This window comes from Onychomys torridus, chromosome 5 (genome assembly GCF_903995425.1).
Source record: "Onychomys torridus chromosome 5, mOncTor1.1, whole genome shotgun sequence".
NCBI lineage: Eukaryota > Metazoa > Chordata > Mammalia > Rodentia > Cricetidae > Onychomys > Onychomys torridus.
The window spans coordinates 33,087,170-33,102,663 of record NC_050447.1 but is presented as its reverse complement, the minus strand read 5'-3'; the positions used below and the strand labels follow the sequence as shown (position 1 = coordinate 33,102,663).

The window sequence follows — 15,494 nt, the reverse complement described above, 5'->3', positions numbered from 1 at the left end:
GAACTTCAACCCAGAAAGCAGAATTGATAGCACTCACGCAAGCTCTCACCATGGCTGCAGGAAAGCGGGCCACAATCTATACTGACAGCCGGTATGCGTTCGCAACAGCGCATGTGCATGGGACAATATATTGAGAGAGGGCTACTAACATCGGCTAAAAAAAAAATAAAAAAAAAATTAAGGCCCTATTAAAGACTGTAATGTTACCCCGAGAGCTGGCCATCATACATTGCCCTGGGCACCAAAAAGGAGACTCCCCAGTGGCCAGCAGGAAACAGGAAGGCCGATCAAGAGGCAAAGGAGGCTGCCCTCTGGGATCCAAGGAGCCTGGCTTTTCACGCCTCGACTCTGGAGGATTCAGCTCCTGAAGAGGCTCCACCCCCGGAACTTCTGAAAGACACTCTGGAAAGGATCCACAAATTAACCCATCTGGGCAGCAAAAAATCGAAACAGCTGACTACAAAAGATAAGACCCTCTCCCCATCTAAAAAAATACAAATGGCAGAAAAGATGGTAGCTGCTTGCCGGGCCGGCCAGCAGGTAAATACATATCCTGAAAAACTGGCCCCCGGAAAAAGGCTACGAGGAACCCGCCCTGGCCAGCATTGAGAAGCAGACTTCACCGAGGTAAAGCCAGCTAAATATGGCCTAAAGTACCTGCTAATGTTTGTAGATACCTTTACAGGATGGGTAAAAGCCTACCCCACCAAAAAGGAGACTGCAGCAATAGTTGCTAAGAAAATCCTGGAAGAAATCTTCCCAAGATTTGGACTGCCTCAGGTAATTGGGTCAGATAATGGACCAGCGTTCATGGCCCAGGTAAGTCAGGGACTGACAAAAATACTGGGGATTGATTAAAAAATTACATTATATCTATAGACCCCAGAGCTCAGGACAGGAAAACAATTAAGGAGACCTTAACCAAATTGACCATGGAGACTGGCTCTAGAGATTGTACGATGCTCCTTCCGTATGCCCTCTTTAGAGCTAGAAATACCCCTTCCTTCATGGGTCTTACCCCCTTTGAACTGCTCCTTGGGTGTGCACCCCCAGTTAAAAACCTAATCCTCCAGCAAAGAGAAATCATGCCTTCCTCTCTGTCTGACAGGCTGCAAGCCTTAGCATCTGTCCAGCATACACTGTGGAAGCAACTGTCCGCTGCATACCAACCCTGCGGGGACAGTGCTGCCCATCAGTTCCACGTGGGGGACTTCGTATACGTCCGCAGACACCAGCATCAGACTTTGGAACCCCGGTGGAAGGGACCATACCAAGTCCTGCTGACCACTTCAACGGCGATCAAGGTGGACGGGATCGCCGCCTGGATCCATGCCTCCCACCTCAAGCCAGCCAAAGTGCCAGAAGACTCCTGGATTGCGGAACGGACTGACAATCCTCTTAAGCTTCGGATTCGTTGCCAGTGCGACCGCAAGTAACCCACATCAACCAGTGTCTCAGACTTGGCAGGTTATATCAGGCCAAGAAAAAAATTGTATAAAAATTACCTCTAATCAGCACCCACTATGGGGCTGATGGCCTGACTTGCACCCGGAACTCTGCCAACTACATTATTGTCAGCCCTCACAGGACCACTTACTATATTAATTCTTATCCTCATAATTGGACCATGTATCCTCAATCAAATCTCGGCTCTTGTACGATCCCAGGTAAATGGGGTTAAGATGATGGTCCTGAGGCAACGGTACCAGCCGGTATCTGGCAGTGGCCTTTAGGATTAAAGGCCGGCACAAGAGAAAGGGAGGAATGAAAGGCCATTGTAAGGGAAACAAGCCCCCCCCCCCACTAGCTCTGCTAATTGCAGATTCAGTGGGAAATACTGCACTCTGCCCCCACACCCCATATCAGAAAAGTTAGCCCACCATACTGTGCTAACAGGATGCTTGCCAAATAACCCCTGGGGTTGTGTTTGCAAGATAAATTGCTTAAGAAGAATGCTTGCCAAATAACCCCTTGCTAGATAAGCTTGGAATTCGTTTACCTACCCAGACTCTGAGAAAAGACCATAGAGACATCTGGCGTCCAGGTGTCTGCACTCGGGGTGACCCCACTCCCCTGCCCTGGTAGAACTGCCTCATAAAAGGCCTGTGAGCCTCAAACTCGGGGTCACCAGCTACTCCTCGCGCTGGTGACCCACGAGCTCGTGCTATAAATTAAAAGCTTCATTTATGACCCGATATCAGAGTAAAGCTCTCTGTTTTGTACGTCGACCCTAACACTTAGAAGGTAAAAGACATACCAAACATTGAACTACTGTATTTTATCTGCATACAAATTAGATAAGGCCACTTTTTCTTTTCCGAGTGGGGTGGGGTGGGGTGCCCATGTGAGTAGCCATCAGAGGTTGTCTTCCTCTTAGTCTGCGCCTTGTTTTTTGGGGCTTCTCATTAACCTTGTAGTTCGTCTATTTGATTAGTGTGGCTGGCAGTGAGCTTCTAGGATCCACCTGCTCACCCTGTCCCACCAGCACTGGGGTTCCAATCACAGCCTTATGTGGCTTTTACATGGGATCCAAATCCTGGGCCTCATGCTTGTACATGAGGTCTCTCCAGCCCAGATCATTTTCTCCAATTTTATCTTTTCTATTTAAAGGACTTTTCTATTTATTTCATTTTCTAATAAAGCCGAGTCCCAGCTACAGGAACTAACAAGAACTTTTCTTTGTTTTACTTTTTCTCCCGAGACAGGATCTTGTATAGCTCTGGCTGACTTGGAGCTAGCTCCCTGTATAACCAGGATATCCCAAACTTGCTTCAATCCTGCTTCTGCCTCCTAAGTGCTGGAATTACAGGTATGTGCTCTTCATGCCAAGCAACTACTGAAGTTTTAAGAAACTGTAAATTAATCTGAGGCATAACTAGGCAAGAACTGAAGCAAAAAAAAAAAAAATCATCTAATATATATTAAAGCGGTGGCGCACGTCTTTAATCCCAGCACTCGGGAGGCAGAGCCAGGCAGATATCTGTGAGTTCAAGGCCAGCCTGGTCTCCAAAGCGAGTTCCAGGAAAGGCACAAAGCTACACAGAGAAACCCTGTCTCGAAAAACCAAAAACCAAAACCCAAAAACCAAAAACAAACAAACAAAAAAAACACAAAAAACAAAAAACAAAACAAAACAAAAAAAAACCCCCAAACAAACAAAAAAACAAGCTGGGCAGTGGTGGCGCACGCCTGTAATCCCAGCACTAGGGAGGCAGAGGCAGGTGGATCTCTGAGTTTGAGGCCAGTCTGGTCTACAAAGCGAGTTCCAGGACAGCCTCCAAAGCTACAGAGAAACTCTGTCTCGGAAAAAAAAAACAAAAACAAAAACAAAAAACAAAAAACAAAAAACAAAAAAAGAAAAAAACAAAACAAAAAAAACCCCCAATATCTTAATTTGTTCTTTGTCTTGGCTAGGGATATATCTGTCTCAGTGGCACAGTGCTAGCCTAGCATGCCCAAGCCTTGGGTTCTATTCAAGCACACACAGGCACCCACATACACAATTTAGGTAGCCAGAAAAAGAATTTGCACTTCTTTATAGTAAATTCAAGGATTATAGTAAATTATTCAATTCTCTCTCTCCTCGTTTCAGGAATTCTAGAGAGTTTTTTTTTTTTTTTTTTTTTTTTTTTTTTTTTTTTTTTTTTTTGTTTTTTTTTTTACTGAGAAGTGTTATTTAATTGTAAATTGGAAAAGACACTGTCTCTGTTTTCTTAAATCAATAGCAAGATTTTTAAAAAGGGTAACAGAGATTGTTTCCTAGCACCCAAGTACAATCTCCAAAAACAAAGAAACAAATGCTAACTTGTATTTAAAAATTAGAAAGCTGTTATAATAACACACACACATATATACTAAAAAACCCTCACTCTCTTCACTAAAACAGTCCCGATCACCCACATCTCCATTAATCCTCCCTCTGGATGTTTCCATAGTTCTGTTCTTACAAGATTATCAAAGCAAAAGCAAAGGCAGAAGCTGTCAGTTCTGTTTGAGGTCATATTTGCTCACACACGATAACTTCAATAACATGATTACATGACTTCTACTAACATTTTTTCTCCAAAAACTTGTTTTTAAGTTTTTCTAAATTTGGCATTCTCTCTAATTTCTCATTGCCTGTCACTCCTGGGCCACATTACCTTTTCCCTTCTGTCCATTCCACAGAAGAGGCAGCTTTGGAAAGCCACCTTGATACACAAGACTTGAATTAAAAGGTAGAGGCAGAGGATGTGAGAGGTCAGAGAACAAGAGTTGGAAGCATCTGGTCAAAAGAAGGACTTTTCTAACCAGCTCTCAACCTTTAACAGATGCATCCCTGTTTGTGGACCAGTACCTAGCATGCACTGTGCTAAGAGTACATATATAAATAAGCATAACACTGCATCATTAGTATTAGTCATTGGCTAATTAATAGATCAGCAGGAGAGTGAATATATTACCTGTGTCCCCAGTGGAAAAACATCTAATTTCTGAGCTGGTGTGCCATTGCCCTGGGTTGCAGAAGTACTGGTTAGAGAATCCTTTATTTCCCGTTTGGAGAAGGGAATAAAAAGTCCTTTGTTTGAGTCTATATTAAAAGGAAAAGAATACAATGAAGTTCTGACAGAGTTCAAAGGCAGTGTGTCTTGTAGAAAGATACTAGAGGGGAAGTCACCAGACTGTATATTAATTCATGGCATCATCACTTAGAAACCATGTGAACTCGGGCAAATTGCCTTCAGCTCTAAATTCTCTCACTTTGCTAGTTCAACAGAGAGAATACGTACTACATGTCTTTCAGTATTGAAGGGAGGCAAAAACAAGATCATGGATGTTAAATGGTCTCATGAATTTTGAAGTGCTCTATAGACATTCAGAAGGCAAATAGTATTTTGCACACTTCCCATGTGAGTAAATAATGCCATCTGACATTAATTCAGCAATCTCCCTCTACCGCATATGTCCAGAATAGACTCCTGGCTCTCTATATCTCCAGGGCTCTAATTGGCAGACTGCACTGATTCATCATTGCAAGCCTGGCTCTTTTTGCCTTGATTTCCTCATTTGTAAGAAGAGAATGTCTAATCAGACCTGCTGTATAAAGAATACTAAATGCTTAGGTCTCCCAGTATTCCTTACATATGATTAGAGCAATAATTTTAAAAATTAAAAAAAAGAACATATAAAACTCCTAATGGTAGGGACTCTGGAAGTTACAATTTGAACTGGCACACAAATGTGTGCTTATCCCAGGACAGGAAAGGCTGAAGCAAGAGGATCCCAAGTATGGTCTTTACAAGTTCCCTTCTGGAGGAACTTTTGAAAATAAGGTTTTTGTTTTTTTTTTTTTCATTATTTAGGGAAATTCTTTTTAGCAAGATTGTGCAAGAATCCAGATAGTTTCAAAATCTTGGGCCTTCTTCAAGCAATGTGTTCTGAAGGTTTCTGGCAGAAGGGAACTACCAAGAGCCAGTGCAAATGAAGACACAGACTGGCAAAGGCGGCCTCCTGAGCAACAGCCCCTAAACTCATTCGGGACTCTGAGATGCATCCTATTTCTGAGTTGCTTTCTGGGCCTGACATGTTGTCTGTAAATACAAGATAACTCTTCTATTGCTGACTTTGGTAAAACTACCTTTCTGAAAATAACACGAAGCTCTCTGACTTGGTGCTCTTTGGTGGCTTTCACTGTGGCACTGTGGACCAAACAAGATGAAGCGGACTGGTGGCTGCAATCTGATGACTGGAGAAAGTAAACTGATTTCGGTTCAGGCTCCTCTCATCCTCACCCTGCACGAGATGACTTTTTCTGTGTGGCACTTAATCTTTCCAAACTCACAGGTTCTTTTTCTTTTCTTCAACCTAATTTTCGATTTAAGCAAATCCTCCAATGTCTGGGCTCTGTGCCAAGTGCTAGCATACCTCCTGGGCTCCAGGTATAACTAACTGAAGACTAAATGATCCAAAATCGAAATATCTTAACTCTAATCTCTGTCACTCTCAATTGGCCTTTCTCTTTTTAAAGATAGGATGTCGTGTAACCCAGGTTTGCCTCCAACTCATTATGTAGCTGAGAATGACCTTGAACTTCTGACCCTAATGTTTCCACCTCCCAGGTTTTGGGATTGCAGGTATGCACTGTGATACTTGGTTTAGTCTGATCTCTTTTTATGTGCAGCCCTGAATTTCCTGAATAAAGTTCCCTATAAAAGCACAAACATACATAAGCAGTATTTTCTAAGCCAAACTTAACTATCTTCACCTACAAGACTCCTGCTGCTAGCATCTCCCTCATCTGGGCATTGGCACTCCTCCTCAACAATCCCTCAAGACAGAAACTTGTTCTTGGATTCTCACACTGAAATCTCAGTCAGTCATCAAATTGTACAGACTCACTCTTCTTGGGATGAGTGAGAGGAGAGTTTTATTTTAATTGAGATGTAATTACTGTATCACTGCGTTCATCTTTTACAGAATACCACTCAGTGGTTCTTAGTATATTCACGAAGTTGAGTGACTATCATCATGATCTCATTCCAGAACATTTCATTACCCTATGAAGCAATCCCATAGTTGTCATGGCCAATTCTCCCTCTCCTGCTATCTCCGCAAAAGCATCAATTCACTTTCAGTTTGCATAAGCTTATTTTTCTACATATTTCAAATAAATGGACTCTTACAAGCATGGCCTTCTGCATATGGCCTGCATTTAGCATGATGGTTTCAAGATACAGTCCGTGCCATCTCAGCAATTCCTTCCTTCCATGGCTGAATACTTTTTTTTTTTTTTTTTTTTTTTGGTTTTTCGAGTCAGGGTTTCTCTGTGTAGCCCTGGCTGTCCTGGAACTTGCTTTGTAGACCAGGCTGGCCTCGAACTCACAGAGATCTGCCTGCCTCTGCTCTGCCTCTGCCTCCTGAGTACTGGAATTAAAGGTGTGAGAGACCACGCCCTGGCTGAATACTATTCCTTATATGGATATATCATAGTTTGCTTCATTATTCATCAATCAATAAGCTTTTGGCCATTGTGGGTAACACTGTTTTTATTACTGCACAAGTGTCTGCATAGATGCATGTTTTAATGCATTTTTTTCCCCAGAAAACAGTAGTAGAGTGGAGTTTCTGGTAACTCTATGTTTAACTTCTTGAAGAACTGTTAAACTATTTCCAAAGATGCTGTACAAATCTACTCTTCTATTAGCAGTGCATGAAGAATCAAATTTTCCCACATCCTTGCTTTTACTTATTATCTGTCCTGTTGAGTCTTGTAATCCTAATGTGTATGAAGTGGTTATGATTTACATTTCCCTGATGGTTAATGTGGTTGGTCAGTTGGATATTTGCAGGGAGTGGGGGGAGCATGTATTTAAATCCTTTGCCCACATTTAGCCTAACTGCTCATCTTTCAAGAAATACTGTATTGATTGTGCAGGTGTGTATGTGGTGGTCAATGGGCAGCTTTTAGGAGTTGGTTCTCACCTTCATCTTGTTGAGAGGCAGGGTCTCTTATTTATGCTGCTATGCTGTATACACAACCTCATACTTCCAGGTGATTATCCTGTCTTCACCTCTAACTTTGTCACAGGAATGCTGGAATTACAGATGTGTGCCTCCACATCTTGTTTTTCCCATGGGTTCTGGGGGATGAACTCAGGCCTCCAGGCTTGTGCAGCTAGTGACGGTACCCACTGGGTCATCTCCCCAGTGCCAAGTCACCCATCTTTTTGTTAATGAGTTGTAAGAGTTCTTTGTATAAAATGGATACTAGACCCTTTTCAGATATATGATTTTCAAATTCCTCCCCTCATTTTGTGGGTTCTCTCTCTACTTTCTAGATAGGGTTTCTCTTTATAGTTCAGGCTAGGCTTTACCTAATGATCCTCTTGCCTTAGCTTCTAAAGTACTAGAATTACAAGTGTGTGTTACCATGACCAGCTGTTGTATTACTTTTAAAATTTTTGCTATATTTTACTTATTTATTAGGTGTGTGGATGCATGCATGCCATGGTATACTTGTGGAGATCAAGAACAATTTAGGCAAGCTGGCTCTTCTTTCCACCAAATGGGTCCCAGGGATGAAACTTGGGTCATCGTGTGTCCTCTTTATCTTCTGAGCCACCTTGCCTGTCCTGCTATGTTCTCCTTGAACAAAAAAACTCTGGTAATTTGTTCTGATACAATTATGGCTAATTTTTTTACATGCCACATCAGGGAAAATTAGTAAAAGGTTACATAACAATTTGCATTCTTAGATGATTTTTTATCTTATACTTTATTTTTCTTCAGATATAAAATATGTTGAGTACTTAATCCCCAAAACAAGTACAATTGTGACATTATTGTCCAGCTCGTTTTTATACCCCCATACCAAGGTAACAGGACCACACTGACTTTATAATGCTGATATGGGGCAAAGAACTAATAATTGACTACTTCAGGTGCTAGCTAGCAATCACAGCTGAGGAGGGATGTTCTCCTTCACATGTTTAGTCAAAGACTTTACAGTCCATAGGAGAATGAAATAAAAGTGGATTGCCTAGATCCCTAAGAGGGAAGGACTTGCTGCCCAGCTATGGAAAGGCACTTCAGCTGTTTGCTCTTCAAGGTCTGTATCTGATACAGAGAACCACCCACCTACTGATGTCACACACCCTTAAGGCATTCCCTTTCCAGTGACCCAGCTAGGCAAGAGAGAGACATTCTCACCTGCTCCATTTCTGACCTTGGCCAGTTCACGCCTCCTTATGCAACCTGGTAGTCCCCTGCCTACCCAGGCCATCATATTGAATTTGGCGTACACACCTAGTCAGCATAGCATGTTACGTCCAGAACTCCTAGACTCAAGCAATTGGTAGAGACATTTTGAAGAATAAGTCTCACTCTAGAACAGAAGCTCTGTCTCCTCAAACTTCTTTTGCCCCCTTCTTCTCACTGTAAAACTGTAATAAACATCTTATCCAATTTCAAATAAAAAAATTAAAAGCAGAAATAACTTGGGCTGGAGAGATGGTTCAGAGATTAATAGCACTTGCTGCTCTTGTAGAGAACCTGGATTCAGTTTCTAGCATGTAAATGAAGGTTCATAACCTTTTGTAACCACAGTTTCAGGGGGTCTGATGCCCTCTTTTGGCCACTGTGGGTACTGCACACATGTGATTTCCTCCCCCCCCCCCCCCCCAGGCAAAACAGTCATACATACAAAATTAAAATAAATAGCTGGGCTGTGGTGGTACACTCCTTTAATCCCAGCACTTGGGAGGCAGACACAGGTGGATCTCTGTAAGTTTAAGACCAGCCTTGTCTACAGAGCAAGTTCCAGTATGGCCAAGACTACACAGAGAAACCCTGTCTTGAAAAAGCAATAAATAAATAAATCTCTCTCTCTCTCTTTTTTTTTTTTTTTTTTGAGACAGGGTTTCTCTGTGTAGTTTTGGTACCTGTCCTGGATCTCGCTTTGTAGACCAGGTTGGCTTCAAACTCACAGAGATCCACCTGGCTCTGCCTCCCAAGTGCTGGGATTAAAGGCGTGCGCCACCACCGCCGCCGCCACTCAGCAAAGAAAGAAATCTTTTAAAAAGGAAATTACTTGTCTGCCACTAGTCCCTAAAATAAATGCAACTGAGCCATTTTATTTGGTTTACTAATCCCTAATAAAAATTTAATCTCCAACTTGAAAATATGCAATCACATTCACATTAAATGACAATTATTAAAGAAAATTAGTATTTTCCCACCATAACAGACTGTCATGAATTGTAGCTTCAGCACCCTTGTACTTTGACCTCTTCAATATCTCTTGGATATTTTATTCATAGACTCAATTCTTTATAATTTAATTTCTGTAACAAAACGTCACAGGCCCCAAACCCTCAGTGTTTGTCTCCAAGTTTTCTTTTCATCCTTGAGGATTTAGTCAGGAGGTACTTCCTCATCTGTAGTTCCATTATTATTGCTGTACTCAGATGAGTCCTCATTTGACTGAACCTCGTTTGAATTATCTCTCTAGAGACACATCTGCTCATGCCTCTTTAAAACAAATTGCTATTCATTTTCATGTGTGAACACAGTTATTAGTAAGGAGGCTCTTAGCGACTTGGTCTTTGAGCCAGTCACAAGCTGAGTCAATGTCCTAATCTGTCATACCTATTATTTGCTGATCTGTCCTACTTGGATTTGCTGCCAACACATTCTTCATTTCTCAGATGTGGGTTTGCAGCTTCTTTTTGACAACTTTTTCTTCTCAACTATGCCCACTGAATGACCTACTCAAGCATCTCCCATCTAGAAACTATTTCCCAGGTCCCCTCAGTATTTGAGGGCTACTGCTTCCTTCCCATGTCTCTGTCTCTGTCACAGTGGTATTCTTGTCTCAGCCTGACTTGTGGCCTAATTGGCTGTGATAAATAGCTCAGGACTGGAAGTATATGAAGATTTGACACAATTGTGTTGTTTCCTTGCTAGCCTAACACAAGTTCTGCCCTGTAGACAGAGATAAATTGCTCTCCTTGCATTGTAGCAGAGATTGCTAGCTGCCCTGCAGTTATCATTCCACCCTTTTTATTTATTTATTTATTTATTTATTTTCAGTTTTTTGGAGACAGGTATTGTTTGTTTGTTTATTTGTTTGTTGTGTGTGTGTGTGTGTGTGTGTGTGTGTGTGTGTGTGTGTGTGTGTGTGTGTGTGTGTGTGTGTGTGTGTGTGTGTGTGTGTGTGTGTGTAGCCTTGGCTCTTCTGGAACTCTATCCATAGACCAAGCTGGCCTTGAACTCACAAAGATCTGCTGGAATTAAAGGCATGCTGTCGCATACCCCTCCCCTCCCCGCCACTGCCTGGCTATCATTCCACTCTTAAAATTCCCTGACCCCCACAACAGCCTTGAAAGGCTCTTTCTATATGAAAGAGAAGTGGACTTCTGTCTCGTTTAAGCCAGTATTTTGGAAAGTCTCTGCTATTCCCTCCTGACTTTTATCCAGGTAGAACACCATCATGGCTAAATTGAGATGATGAGAGTCAACAAGTTGAAATGGGATAGCTTTTAACCAGTTATAAGAAGACAGTTATGATTTCAAATTTTAGAGGCAATCAAGATGTCCTTCAGAAGTTGGGTTTACTAAGTAAACTATAGGACAATGGACTATTTATCTGCATAGGAAGAAATGAGCTAACAACTCACACAAAATGTCACAGAAGAACTAGGCATGTGGTCCACACTCTCCTCCCACTTGAGACTGGGTCTCACTATGTAGCTCTGGCTGTCCTGGAACTTAACTCTGTAGAATAGGCTGGCCTGGAATTCACAAAGATTCCCTGCCTCTGCTGCCCAAGTGCTGGGATAAAAGGCATGCACCTCTACACATTGCTTGCAGCAAACACTTTTAGTCCTAGTACTCAAGATGCCGAAATCAGGCAGATCTCTATGAATTCAAGGTCAATCTGTTCTATATAGAGAGTTCCAGTGTTCTAGTCGAGCCAGGAACACACAGTGAGACCAGCCAGCTTAGCTGAATTGGTGAGCTCCAGATTCAGCAAGATACCCTGACTACTCAAAAAAAAAAAAAAAAAAAAAAAAAAGGCGAAAGAAGTGATTAAAGCACTTGCCATGCAAGCATAAGGACCAGAGTATGGACCCCTAGCACCTCCTACATAAGTACTGGGTGGGCACAGCAGCCTGCCTGTGATCCTAATGGGCAAGCTGGTTAGCTGAATTGATAAGTTATGGGTTCAATTGAGAGACCCTATTTAAGTAATATACAAGGTGGAAAATGATCAAAGAAGACACCATGTTGTAGGATGATCTGTATGTTAAATGTGTTGCTTTGATTGGTTAATAAATAAATCACTGATTGGCCAGTAGCCAGGCAGGAAGTATAGGCAGGACAAGGAGAGAGGAGAATTCTGGAAAGTGGAAGGCGGAGGCAGAGAGACGCTGCCAACCGCCGCCATGAGAATATGTTAAGATACCGGTAAGCCACGAGCCACGTGGTAACTTATAGATTAATAGAAATCGGTTGATTTAAGATATAGGAACAGTTAGCAAGAAGCCTGCCACGGCCATACAGTTTATAAGTAATATAAGTCTCTGTATGTTTACTTGGTTGGGTTTGAGCAGCTGCAGGACTGGTGGGTGAAAGATTTGTCCTGACCCTGGGCCAAACAGGAAAACTCTAGCTACAACACCAGACACCAACCTCTGGCCTCTACACATCCTTGCTCCTGCCCAAACATGTGCACCCACATACATACAAACACACATACACCACTTACACATGCACATGCACAATGAAAAAATAGGTGAGGTGAAGAATGACTGAGAAAGAACCATCAACTTCTGGTCTCCACACACATGTGTACATGCACCCAAATACATGTACACACATATCTATTGAGTAGGCATTTGATTTTAAAAATAAATTTTTGTTGATTAATTTGAAAGGTTTTGCTAAATGAAAAGACTTGGAGCTTGGTCATGAAGAAAAGGCAGAGTCGGACGAAAGCTTTCCAGAGGAATGGCATGAGTTTGCAGAGGAGACAACGGAAGGACTGACGGGAGGAGGAGATGGTCTGGGTGGAGAACTGTACTCTGTAGTGGAGAAGTAGGAGATAAGACTTCAAGGCAAGCTGAAGAAATAAGTCGAGGCCCAAGTTCAAGGGAACGTTGTATACCAGCTTAAGGAAGTTAAAATTAATGTAGTAGTTGGGTGGGAGCCATCAAATCTTTAAGCAGGAGTGTATAGTTAATTATTTCAGCTGTGTTTTAAGAGAATTAATCTGGCATCAAAGTACAAAATAAATGGGAAAAAAGGCTGCAGGAAGAACTTCGATGACATATAAACCACACTTGGCACCCAAATTCTGCCACTGATTGTATAAGTAGGGCAGGTTATTTCATCTGTTTGGGTTTCACCTGTCAAACCAACTTTAAGGGTGTGAGGATTAGATGAGATCACAGACAGTACCCAGGCCAGAGTTTGTACTCAGTGAGTATTAAGAGACCTGTTAAACTGAGACTATTAGAAATGGAAAGGCCAGACGGTGGTGGCGCACACCTTTAATCCCAGAACTCGAGGCAGAGGCAGGCAGATCTCCACATTTGAGGCCACCCTGGTCTACAGAGCAAGTTCCAGAACAGCCAGGACTACACAGTGAGACCATGTCTTGAAAAAAAAAAAAGAAAGGAAGGAAGGAAGGAAGGAAGGAAGGGAAAGGAGGGCTCAGAATTACACTGAAAGATATAAACTTGGAGGATCAGCAGCATCAAGCCCTGGCACCGGGTAGTTGTTGTTGTTGTGTTTTTTTTGTTTTGTTTTGTTTTGTTTTTTTATCAACCTGACTCAAGCTAGAATCATCTAGGAATTGGATTGGGAACCTCAACCAAGAAACTGACTCCATCAGATTATGAGACATTGTCTTGACTAATGATTGATGTGGGAGGTGCCAGGGCATTGTGGCATTGTTAGCTCTGGAAAGATGCTCTTAGTTGTATAAAAAAGCAAGCTGAGCAAGCCATTGGGAGCAAGCCAGTAAGCAGTGTTCCTCCATGGTCTCTGCTTCAGTATCTGCCTCCAGGTTTCTGTCCTGCTTGACTGACTGAGTTCCTGCCTTGGCTTCCTTCAGTGATGGACTGTGACTGGGAACTGTAAGGAAATACATCCTTTCCTCTCCAAGTTGCTTTTGGTAGTGGTGTTTATCATAGCAACAGAAAGAAAACTAGACAACACCCATGTGATTCTGAGCCAGGATCACAGCAGAGTTGGGATGATTCCCATGAAACACAAAGAGCTCTTTAGGCTTTGTCTGCTCCAGGGGATGTTTAGCTTAAAGGGCTGGAACATTAGAGCAAAATGATTCTAGTTAGTTAACAGAGATGAGTGGCTAGTGAGACACTGGTACAGCTATCAAGCTAGACTATTTTTAATAAATGAGAAAGTAGAAAACAAATAATAAATTATATTTACTTTATAAATTAAAATGTGGGGGCTGTTTCTCAGAAAATTGGAAATCAATCTACCTCAAGACGCAGCTATACCACTCTTGGGCATATACCCAAGGAATGCTCAATCATACCACAAGGGCCACTGCTCAGCTATGTTCATAGCAACATTATTCATAATAGCCCGAACCTGGAAACAACCTAGATGCCCCTCAACTGAAGAATGGATAAAGAAAATGTGGCACATATACACAATGGAGTACTACTCAGTAGTAAAAAACAATGATATAATGAAATTTGCAGGCAAATAGATAGAACTAGAAAATATCATCCTGAGTGAGTTAACCCAGACTCAGAAGGACAAACACAGTATGTACTCACTCATAAGTGGATGCTAGATGTAAAGCAAAGGATAATCAGACTACAACCCACAGCTCCAGAGAAGCGAGCTAAGAAGGAAGACCCTAAGAGGGACACATAGATAGCCCAGTGAAGGAGAAATAGATGAGATCTACATGAGTAAACTGAGGGTGAGGGGTGTGAGGTAATGGAGGGCAAGGGATGGGGGATGAGAACATAAGGGAATGGGAGGTTCAAGCTGGAACAGGGACAGTGGGAGAGCAAGGAAAGAGATACCATGATAAATGAAGACATCATGGGAACAGGGATAAACAGGGTGCTAGGGAAGTTCCCAGTAATCCACAAAGATGATCCCACCTTAGACTACTAGCAATAGTCAAGAGGGTGCCTGAACTGGCCTACTCTGGTAATCAAATTAGTGAATACCCCAACTGTCATCATAGAGCCTTCATCCAGTGACTGATGGAAGCAGATGCAGAGATCCATGGCCGCGCACCAGGCCTAGCTCCAGGAATCCAAATCAATGAGAGAGAGGAAAGGTTCTATGAGCAAGGGACATCAAGATCATGATGGGAAAACGGGCAGACAGACAGACAACTAGTGGAAACTCATGAACTGTGGACCAATAGCTGTGGAGCCCCCATGGGACCAGACTAGGTCCTCTGGATCGGCAAGACAGTTGAACTGTTTAGGGGGCCTCCAGGCAGTGGGATTGGGATCCACACCTTGTGCATGAGCAGGCTTTTTGGAGCCCACTACCTATGGTGGGACACTTTGCGCAGCCTTGGTGCAGGGGGAAGGGGCTTGGACCTGCCTCAACTGAATGTACCAGGCTCCCCATGGGAGTCCTTGCTTTAGAGGATGTGGGAATGGGGGTGGGGGTGAGGGGGCTGGGGGACAAGAAGAGGGAGGAGAGGGGGATCTGTGGTTGGTATGTAAAATGAATAGAAAATTTCTTAATTAAAAAAAAAAATCTCTGGAGAGATGGCTCAACGGTTAAGAGCGCTGGCTGCTCTTCCAGAGGTCCTGAGTTCAATTCCCAGTAACCACATGGTGGCTCACAACCATTTATAGTGGGATCTGATGCCCTCTTCTGGTGTGCAGGTATACATGCAGAGCACTCATACATAAAATATAAATAAAAAAATTAAAAAAAATTAAAACGTGGCAAGGGATGGTGGGAGTGGTAGGGCATACCTTTAATCCTGGCACTCAGGAGGC

At 42.6% G+C, this 15,494-nt stretch overlaps 1 protein-coding gene across 3 annotated transcripts in view; it reads right to left on the bottom strand.

Annotated features, from left to right (window-relative positions):
- The window catches only part of Lrrc36 (leucine rich repeat containing 36), a 70,408-nt gene that overhangs the window by 21,540 nt on the left and 33,374 nt on the right, over positions 1–15,494 (bottom strand). For all 3 annotated transcript variants that reach the window (XM_036188169.1, XM_036188170.1, XM_036188171.1), the window contains exon 6: positions 4,443–4,570. In XM_036188169.1, coding sequence (XP_036044062.1) covers positions 4,443–4,570 — 128 coding nt within the window. The remainder of the gene's footprint in view (positions 1–4,442; positions 4,571–15,494) is intronic.